General features: G+C 40.2%; 6 protein-coding genes across 6 annotated transcripts; 3 read left to right on the forward strand and 3 right to left on the reverse strand.

Moving 5' to 3' along the window:
• Window positions 1–2,152, forward strand: VTP21DRAFT_9046 (uncharacterized protein; the record flags this gene model as incomplete). The annotated part of the gene is made up of 4 exons (XM_069399962.1): window positions 1–326; window positions 413–534; window positions 599–967; window positions 1,794–2,152. The coding sequence occupies 4 exons, from the start codon at window positions 1–3 to the stop codon at window positions 2,150–2,152; spliced, it is 1,176 nt and encodes a 391-aa protein (XP_069245542.1).
• A 247-nt stretch (window positions 2,153–2,399) lies between these two features.
• VTP21DRAFT_9047 (uncharacterized protein) lies at window positions 2,400–2,800 on the reverse strand (the record flags this gene model as incomplete). Its single annotated transcript, XM_069399963.1, has 2 exons — window positions 2,400–2,471; window positions 2,537–2,800. The coding sequence occupies 2 exons, from the start codon at window positions 2,798–2,800 to the stop codon at window positions 2,400–2,402; spliced, it is 336 nt and encodes a 111-aa protein (XP_069245543.1).
• Window positions 2,801–3,423: 623 nt separating this feature from the next.
• On the forward strand, window positions 3,424–3,762 carry VTP21DRAFT_9048 (uncharacterized protein; the record flags this gene model as incomplete). The annotated part of the gene is made up of 1 exon (XM_069399964.1): window positions 3,424–3,762. The coding sequence occupies one exon, from the start codon at window positions 3,424–3,426 to the stop codon at window positions 3,760–3,762; it is 339 nt and encodes a 112-aa protein (XP_069245544.1).
• Window positions 3,763–4,737: 975 nt separating this feature from the next.
• VTP21DRAFT_9049 (uncharacterized protein) lies at window positions 4,738–5,187 on the reverse strand (the record flags this gene model as incomplete). The annotated part of the gene is made up of 1 exon (XM_069399965.1): window positions 4,738–5,187. The coding sequence occupies one exon, from the start codon at window positions 5,185–5,187 to the stop codon at window positions 4,738–4,740; it is 450 nt and encodes a 149-aa protein (XP_069245545.1).
• A 1,714-nt stretch (window positions 5,188–6,901) lies between these two features.
• On the forward strand, window positions 6,902–7,369 carry VTP21DRAFT_9050 (uncharacterized protein; the record flags this gene model as incomplete). The annotated part of the gene is made up of 1 exon (XM_069399967.1): window positions 6,902–7,369. One exon carries the CDS (start codon window positions 6,902–6,904, stop codon window positions 7,367–7,369), a length of 468 nt encoding a protein of 155 aa, XP_069245546.1.
• Window positions 7,370–7,974: 605 nt separating this feature from the next.
• VTP21DRAFT_9051 (uncharacterized protein) lies at window positions 7,975–8,418 on the reverse strand (the record flags this gene model as incomplete). The annotated part of the gene is made up of 1 exon (XM_069399968.1): window positions 7,975–8,418. The coding sequence occupies one exon, from the start codon at window positions 8,416–8,418 to the stop codon at window positions 7,975–7,977; it is 444 nt and encodes a 147-aa protein (XP_069245547.1).
• Between the last annotated feature and the right edge of the window lie 1,633 nt (window positions 8,419–10,051).

Raw genomic sequence — 10,051 nt, forward strand, 5'->3', positions numbered from 1 at the left:
ATGAAGCCAACTCGTAAAAAGATTCGAGAACGTGTGCTTGAATTTTCAAGAAAGGGAGAGTCCACACCTAAGATTGCAGCACGAGTGGATATAGGCCGTGAAACTGCCAGAAAGATCATCAAGGAATGGTGCACCCCGAAATATCCTCCTATGAAGCCAAAATATGGTCGTCCACGTAGTCTAAGTGGATCGGATGAGAAATATATCGCTAAGAAGGCGTCAACCGGAGAGTGTTCTAAGCTTGCTGACTTGCAGCAAGCTATCAAAGAAGAGCTCAATAAGAGCGTAACAAACAAAACTGTAAAAATATGCTCAGACGTCACGAAGTAAAGCCTTGATCAAAGTCTTGGAAGCCTTTGCTGCTCCCGCGCCATTTTAAAACTAGATTCAAATTCACAACTTAACTTGATAGATGGGGTTTTCAGACCACTCAAACCATAATATTCTCGGATGAAACCATTGTACCCTTTTTACAGACCACGGGAAAGGAATACACATACGTAAAGAAGGGGCAGCCTCTGCGTGCGTGCAATAGTATTTCAACCACGAAACAAGGGAAAGGAGGCAATCATGGTGTGGGTCTGCATTACTTCGCAAGGAGTGGGACTTCTACTTCGCGTTGAAGGCGGAATAAATGCTAGGATGTATCTGACCATTTTAGATGAAGGTTTTCTTGGAACACTCGAACGGTACGGGATAGATAAGGACAAGATCGTATTCCAACATGATAGCGCCCCCCCTCATATCGCCAAGTCAACTCAAGCGTGGCTGCGAGATCGCAATATAAGGGTCTTAGAATGGCCTGCTCAATCACCAGCTTTGAATCCCATAGAGAACGCGTGGGGCCTCTTGAAGAAGGGGCTTCAAGATTATCCTACTCGGCCAAAGGATAGGGAAAAGCTCTGGGAACGAATCAAATACACGTGGAAGAATATAGAAAAGACTTATATTGATAACCTATACGAGAGTATGTTGAGGAGATCCCGAGCAGTTTATAAAGCTAGAGGAGGATATACGAAGTATTAAAATATTTTTGTGAAATAATGATAATAAATATGCCTTCAATTTTATCATGAAGGCCATTTTTCCCGATCATCTATATAAATACCCAGGGTTTTTTAGAAAATGCATTTATAACCGGGGTAGCGGTTTGAGCAGCACATAGTGTAGATCCAACAGTGTTTAATAATAAAGCCGCTTGTATAATATTCTATCCATTCAGGAGATATGAGCATTCAAAGGAAAATTATTTAAACACACTCACATTTTTCCCTACTTGTATACGCTCTCGCTCAGGTTTTAATTCTGGTTTCATATTGTAACCGTATGATATAATGCATTTTCATTTCTTGCTTAGCTGCTCTATTTCGCTTATTTTCTAATTTACTAGAGTAAGAGAGTACATTTGCGGATAGAGTGTTAACAAAAATGGTAGTGCGCTGCATGATGCTTTTGGAGAAAACTAACATGTTAAATGTTAAATGGGAAGATGAAAGAGGAACATAGAAGGCGGACTACATCAGCAGACCATGCTTTTCGATGATGAGGCCATTTTATTGGACAAAATGAGCTGCTTCCAGAGAATATCACATAGAGTATTAAAGAATATATAAAGAAATATAAAGAAATCTGAGAAAAAATCAAGACTAAATAAAGTTGTGGCTTCCCAAGTGCAACTCCTTGGCCTTTTTTGAGCTGGCATACTCCCGTTTAAGAAACGGAGCCCTCGTCCACACATGCAAAAGATCAGTGCGCAGCTACCGAAAAACCGCACAATGCATAACTCTCTCCAGTGCCTATCTGCAAGAGATATCGGTGGACACCAGCGGACGATTTAACGGACGCGATCGGGCACAAAATACTATACGCACCAGAGTCCACCTTCATTTCAGAGGAGCCACAAGTTGTCAGGAAGTGCAGTTACCTCCGATCGGACCTCGACTATGAACGCACCTCTGATGAAACCATCGATCTTAACACTAATGAGAAATGCCGCCAGAAGACGCGGCACGAATCTGGCGGAAGTTTCAAAAAAGATTATGCCGATATCCAGACCCCTGGATATTCTTCTAAAAGATATTCGTCGAGCACGGAGCGTACTGAGCGAGGAAGTAACCGACCGAATGCTCCAAAGGACATCAGATGCGTGTGATTTAATTTTCAGCCTTGCATCGCATATCACCGTTACACGTCGCCATAGGTAATACAAGGCAGCAAATATTCCAACTTTCATATTGCACGACAGATTGGGGAAAAGATTCGTCATTGACGAAAAGAATTTACACGAAGACCTAACAACATATAGAAGGGAGCGGGTACACTCACTGTAACAGCTTTTGGGACTGTTAGATATCCGAATTCCTTAATTCAAGAAAGAGATGAAGGATACCGTATCTTTTTCATCGCGAGATAACCGTGGCCAGTAAAATTGTCTGCGAAGATTTAGATAAGTTTTTCGTAATCGGGGTGTCCTGAGATGGGTGTGTCGTGAGGTTCTTGTAAAACTTTAGTCGTAAATCCTTGTAGTTGGGTATACATAGGCCAAATGGGGCATCGGTGTGGTTGTGAATGCAAAGAAGAACGCCTCGTATCTGGAATCAACTGAGTTTTGATTGTCGCGAATATTGAGCGAGTCTGGCAGCAACTTTAGGAGTCGAACGAGTTCATTGAAGTGTGAATCTTGGTTATAATCTTGAATGAAGTCGTAGAATATTTGTACTTCGATCGTTTTGTGTTCGCGAGGAGATGCGCGGTATGGTGGGAGGGAGATTGGTTTTGCATCGACGGTGTCTATCTTCATACGAATAACATCAGTGTGTCCGATCTTGTTACCGTAAGTGAATGTACGGCGATTCCTCCTTAGTAGATCCGAAGATCTTTTGAATTGATGTGAGCTTCAGCTAAGGTAAGCTTGAATGTGCGCTCTTCTTGTTCAGTGTCGATGGTGGAGACTGAGTCTGATAATGTCAGAGTGGAAGCTGACAGCCGTGTCACTATGGCTAATCTTTTTCCTTTCTTGAGAGTGATTGGAAAGCATATCCGTTGATCACCTCAATGTATGGAGTTGATGTGTCGAAATTAATGATTGTGTGAGCGGCGCGTACGGAAATGTTGATATTACAAAAGTCATTAAGGCACAGTCTGTTGGAATACGGGAAACTAAATTCACAGGAACAATTGCGCGGTGGCCTGGCCTTATTGTCGTGTCTTGAGCGGCGTAGGCGCGTTTTGTTCATTGGCACTATCTTTTTTTTGGCTTGTGAACGTTGTTTGGTGGATGTTGTGTAGAGTAGACCCGGTGGTTCGATGCCTTCTGAAAGTAGAAGAATTTCGGTGTTCTTGGTCTCCATTTGAAGAGGAATCAGGTGGCCATTGCCGATGATAATTCCGGCGGAGAGTTGCTCGATTACTGCAAACTTGAATATGGCTCAGAGCTTTACACGGTCATTTGGAATGAAGACTGCCTTCGCTTCTACTTCTCCATTCGGTCTGATTGGTGGTACTAACCCTGGGATAATAACATTTGGTCCTAACGTTATGGATGAATATTTCTGCGTTGACGAAATTCGATCTAGCAGTTCCTGGACGATCAGGTGGAGCTTCCGGCTCGATTTCGATAATGCGGTGTTAAGAGGCTTTGTATCCTCTTTCAGCACGCTCAACATCCTCAGAGGCGGCGCGCTTGGTGAAAATGCGTTGGGTTGGTGCTTGAGGCGACATCTATCGTGTTTGAATGGTGAACTTGTGTCGCGTGGTCTATAGTGTTGTCTTTTTGTTGCTCTGCTTGTGCAACTGGCTGAGCTTCAACAATTTTACAATTGGTTTGTAACAAGACCAAGCCACCATCTCTCTTTCCTGATTCAATATTTCCTTTTATACCCTCATTGATTACCACTCTGATTAAGGTTCACCTTGTTTACTATTTAATCCTCGATCTTTGCTTATTGTTCCTTGCCCATTTTTTTGCCCATCTTTATCCATTTGTCCATTTTGCCCATTGTTCTAATTGAATAAGACCACTTTTCATATATTCAATAAGAATCTGAATCATTAACAGTCTCAGAGCTGTTACATGTTTAATGGGTAGTTGAGGTGGCTTGTACACTGGTGGTTTGCTTTGGCGGTTATTCGTCTTTCTCTTTGGTTCTTCCATTTTGAACTTCGGGCAGTCGAGTCTCCAGTGATCACCTTGGCAAACTGGACAGGGATAAGGGGATCGATCCCTTCTGAATACTTTGTCCTGATCTGGCTTGAATTGTTTATCGCGGTCGCGCGAATTATCTGGCTTGGTTTCCTGGTCAAGTACTAAATCAATGAGAATTCGGCGGAAGTCTTGAGCCTTCCGCGCTGGGCTGCCTATGTGCTTTTGCAAGATTCCTAATATCTCTTGGAAGACCATTAAAGAATTTCGAAAATGATAGTCCGATTGTTGTTCTCTCAATACACTCGTCGTGCTAGCGAGTATTTGTCTCAGAAGTGGTTTGCGATTGGTTCTCTACCGTTGAACGTACGATATCGGAGTCGGAGAGCAAGTTGCGCTTCATAGTCAGGAGATCTGAAATAATCTCGTAGACTTGCACACCAAACGTCCCATTTGGTCATTGATGAGCGTTGTTCTTCTCTGAGATTGAAGAACCAGTCAAGAAGCCCCATTCTTTGTTACATTACGAAGCATTAAAATCTGAGTTCGCAAGCTTAGTTCTTACTGCACTTTTTGATTTGTATGACACGTTCGATTCACATGTCAACGTCCTCGGATGCGGTACCTTTAAAGGCGGGTACATTGGTAATTTCGAGGCGTCTAGGCTTGTTGGTGGGCTCAGGAGTTGCGGTTCGAACCGGATTGTTGGGGTGAATATCGGGGACGTCATTACTTTGGTCACTGCCGATAGAAATTGGGCTGGCATATTTTGAAGAAGCTGGCTGGCTTGACTGTTGCGAATTCTTCAGGATATGGCTGAACTTGAGCATCATTTTCTCCATTTTCATGGTTTGCTTTTGAACCATTTCAGCAATAACTTGAACGGTAATTTCTTCTGTGGAAGGAGTTGAAGTAGTAATTGCCGTTGGAGGTGGTTGAGTTGAGTCGGCTGTGCGACTGCTAGTGGATTCTGCGGCGTTGGCAGTGTCGCTGCGTAGGACGCGAGTTTTGCGGGAGCGGCCCGTGGTTGAGATTGGTGGTGGCATTATGGGGAGTAGCTGTTGTATCCCGCTAAGTGTATACCAGTTGGTTGATCTTTTGGCTTTATACGTTTAATCCTTACTCGGACGAAAACATCAATGTAACAGTTTTGGAGACTGTTAGATATCCGAATTCCTTATAATAGAATTCAAGAAAGAGGTTAGAGACAATAAACAGATGGGAGTGGGTTTACAGCCAACCGCAAAACCTTAGCAACAAATTGAAAATATCAATTAAAACCTCAATATTTCAGTAACCTCTTTCCGAGGAAAAGTGTAAATAATGTTGAGATAAAACTACAACGCCTACCCTATTTTCAAAGATACACGCCACCCCGACTTACCAAAGAATAGCCAGGTTACCGGGGTGCAGTATTTGAAAGGAGTGCATTGCTAAATTTTGCTGGTTTTTGGATAATGATTACATTATTTAAAAAACTTATTATTGTATATTTGTTAACTAATACTTTGTATGCTCTCTCTTGGCTGAAACCACAGCACATTCCGGCATACTTGCATAGAGTTTGATATTATATTCGGACTCTATACTCTCCCACTCCTCCGCTCGCTCCCATAGCTCATCTTTATCCTTTGGCATTCCTGGATGAGAATTGAGTTTTCGCTTCAACTCACTCCAGACAAACTCTATGATCAAATCTGGAGACTGTGGGAGCCACTCTATCACGATTATCTTATTGTTCTTCAACTAATCTTTGGTGATATTAGCAGTATGTTTGGGATCATTATCGTGCTGAAATATAACTTTCGACTTATTGACCCCAAAATACTTCAAGGATCCTAGGTAGTCTTCAGAAAGAATCGTGCAAAGTGCAGCGTCTAGCCCTTCATCAGCACGACACAGATTTCCAACCCCATATTCAATAACACAGCCCCACACCATCAATACATTACCTATCTGTTTCAGTGTGGGTTGAATATGTCTACTGCGAAGTATTTCTCCCTTGTGCCTGTAGTATTGCTTTCCTGAACGTTCGTAAACGTTAATTTGGTCTCATCGGAAAACACTACCCGCTTTCGATCTTCCCTATTCCAATTTAGATGTTTTCTCGTGAACTCCAGACGTTTTCTATAGTGAGCAGCTGAGAGAAGAGGCTTCTTTTGGTGCAATCGAGTCAGTACCTCTTCTCTTTGAATATCTCTCCTCACGGTATCATCAGTCAATTCTCTGTCGTATTCCTCCTTGAAATATATCCTCACATCGATTGCATTTTTACGTTGACCACGTGTCACATGTTTGATTATCTTTCTCCCTTCTCTCTTACTCAGAGCGCGAGGGATGGCCACCCGATGACCTTTTAAGATCAGGGCGCCGCCTTGCTTCTTCTCTTATAATCCTAGCTGATGTAGTGAAATGGACGTCCAAAGCATCGGCGATTTGATTTGAGGATTTACTCTCTTTCGCGAACGGAAGATAAAATCTCTGAATTTGCGATGGAAAAACTTATTGAACAATATCACCGTATAGAGGATTTCGATCTTGTCGAAAAAGATGGGTTATATCTGATCTGCGGCAAAGATAGTTATTATATCATTATAGCAGGCAGGAGAAGATAGTAATTAACCGCCTTATTTTAATATAGAAAAATACTATCCAATATCGCACAGCAGTCATATATCAGTCTGCGGCTGCAGCTCGGTAAAGCAATATCTTCTCCCGTGTGCCCATCTCTTCTCCTTTCGTAAAAAGCAAGGCAAGGATATGATCTATGAATCGGAGATAGCACAGCGCTGGTTCATAACTCCGCACATATCCACCATATTGGAAAGCACTGAGCCGTCAAATTTTGAGCAGCAATCCTCTAAATCTCTGGAAGCTTGGGAAATTGCTAAAATGGGATTTCCAAAATGTGTGGACGACGATGTGTTGTTCACCTTGGTTACCCGTGCTATATCAACTGCTCAACAGCTTGTTCAACATCTTCCTGTTGAAAGGGCTAAACAAGAACTTAATTCATTTATTGCTCGTTCGGAGCCGGTAATTAATACGGCTGGGCTATATGGTTCTCCGGGGCCGATTGCTAGCATAGCCGACCCACAAGAAGTCGTGACAAAAGGTAGACCTAAATCCAATAAACGCCTGAAGTCTCAGCATGAGGTAAAGATGCGTCTTTGCCGTGGATGTAAGCAGACTGATCATGACCTACGTAATTGTCCTAGTCGGAATTAATGTATGTAAATATAATATTATTGATAATAAATGAATAAAAGTAAGAAATGTGGCAGATGTTATTGGTACATATCATTTACTACCAAGTTCAATTTTTGGTTGATTTACTGAGAGTTAATAACATGTAGCTCGTGACTTTGAATTTGACGATTAATTATTCAAGAAAATTAATTAACCAACTTAGCGGTAATTAATAGTTATACCCGGGTACAAATAGAATTACCCTTTAATTAATATTTTCAATTTGTTGCTAAGGTTTTGCGGTTGGCTGTAGATAGAATCTCGGGAGTATCGGAATGAAACCTTAACTATTACACCCATAAATAAGTTTGTAATCAATAAGTAAATAAAAGGAAAGAATATCAAGTAATTAATATATATAAATAATTATTACAGTTAATATTATAGTAGAAATTCGGTCGTGTAACAGGAACATATTATTGAAAATAACCTGTGATTGTTTTTTTTTATTCATAATATTTCCATCAATATTATACGAAAGGCTATTGGATTATTTATTTATACTGAAAATTTCAATCGAGGCACATTACATAGCCTGTATTAAAAATGAGGGATGTGTCAAAACTTTTAGGAGATACGTCAATTTAAATCATTCCATTATTGTTCATCGACTTCTCTGGAATGTGTTCGTCAACTGCCCAGTGTTCTGCTATCTTGCCATCCTCGAAGCGGTAGATGTCCACAGATGCTGAGCCGAGATCTGTTTCATTTGCCTTTAAATGGACATGAAGCCATACCATATCCTTTTCGGCAATTGAACGTCTAACAGATATGGATAAATCCGGGACTTTCTTAAAGAGTTCATTCATTCCACTGTAAAAGCCTTCTTTTCCGTCGGGAAACTTGGGGCTATGCTCCACATATTTAGAACTAATATACGTATCTACCACATGTTGTAACATATCTTTGCGTCCGAATAGCAATTCGAGAAACTGGACTGCGATTTTCCTGTTTTGCTCAGGGTCATTGCAATTTTCGTAACGTTCAGAAAGACTGAAGCCCTGCTCAGAAACTAAAGATGATGTCATCACAAGGAACCAAATTAAAATAAGAATAGTAGGAGTAAAGAATTATATGTTAATAGTTATCGATAATGACGGTGCTATATGTAGAGAAATGAGAAATATGCCAACTAATGCAATGACGAAGCCTGAATGCCACCTTTTATAGTTTTGACTGGAATTACTTCAGATGTGTTAAAACCGGGGTTAGATAAGTCCGGAGATGATCGCTGTTCCGGATTTATTCACTAAGAAAGTCTGCTATTTCCGAATAATGGGTTAATTGAATTTTTTATGTATTTTAATAAACCACAGTAAGTTATATAAATAATGGTTTGTGTTACCACAACAGAAATAAATACCCGAAGGTCATCATCAAGATCTCTCGGTGAAATATTATGCTGGTAGAAACAATAGTCCATAAAACCCGAATCCTTTTTGCCCTCAAACTTCGTTATCCTACTCTTGGCTCTAACTAATGGATGTTTCTATATTTGAATCAATGATCGTAGGAAATTGGCAAATGATATTGCGCCGAATATCCGAATACCAAATTTTTATTAGCCTATACACGCTACATAACAAATGATTGCTAACCAATGTTTCATAATTAAGCAAAGGAGTAGGTTTACATTGGGCTATGCTCAGTGATTTATTTTCACTTTTTTTTGTTCAAATCAAGCAAAAACAGTTTTGTGATGGCTCCTTTTGCAAACTTAATAAATGTAATGTAGTGACCATTTCGCGATTCACAAGAAGGGCTCTGTTATCCTTATTACAGTGGAAATTCAGTTAATATATATGTACGGGGGATTACATTATGGTGTAGGGGAGGGACCTACGTTGTTTTTTTTGTGAATGACGGAGCATGCAGCAGATAAAGCATGAAGGATAATTTAGCCCGGAGCCAGTGAATGAGAGAAAAGTATTATTAATATACTATTCAACTAGCAATATCATGTATTGGTATTAATTGATTATATTAGTATTTATCGGCATATATATCCTTGTTGGAATGAAGCCAATTGTAAATAAAACCGTACTGTTTGTTTTGCATAGATGCCGTAATGCCACCACAATGGCTATGGCCACAAACAATGATGAAGTCAACTTTGATCACTTCAACCGCATACTGCAAAACGCTCAAAAGGCTCATATTAGTATTGTCACATACATTGACAATATTACGGTGAAACCAGTAGATCACCAGGATCTAGAAAAAAGCAGTTGTCGGTAAAAAGGGTGCAAAGTTTCTAACTCATAAGTAGTTGCACATAACATATTTAAAGATTTCCGTCTCAGGAACTCGAGCATCGGCGCAACCTAATTGAATAAGGTCAACACTGCCCTACAAAAAAATATCATAACGAAATTTGTTAGAAAGTATAAATAAAACAATGATTTACCTTGATAAATCATAGTGAAATTTGATCAAATCAGGGATGTAAGACTGATATATTTGTAAAATTGGATAGTGGTTTTTCACGTGATATTAAATAACTGGCTGTAAACCTTTAGTTGCGAGTAATTAACGCCATGATATTGGAGTTTGAGATAATTCAATTTCAAAGTTAGAATTAGGTTAAGTAATTCTGGCCCTAAAAAATTATCGTTCAGTTTGACTTGGCCCAGTTCCACAGCCGAAATCAAATATTGCGCT

This window comes from Calcarisporiella thermophila (genome assembly GCF_041956535.1).
Source record: "Calcarisporiella thermophila strain CBS 279.70 unplaced genomic scaffold VTP21scaffold_47, whole genome shotgun sequence".
NCBI classification, from domain to species: domain Eukaryota; kingdom Fungi; phylum Calcarisporiellomycota; class Calcarisporiellomycetes; order Calcarisporiellales; family Calcarisporiellaceae; genus Calcarisporiella; species Calcarisporiella thermophila.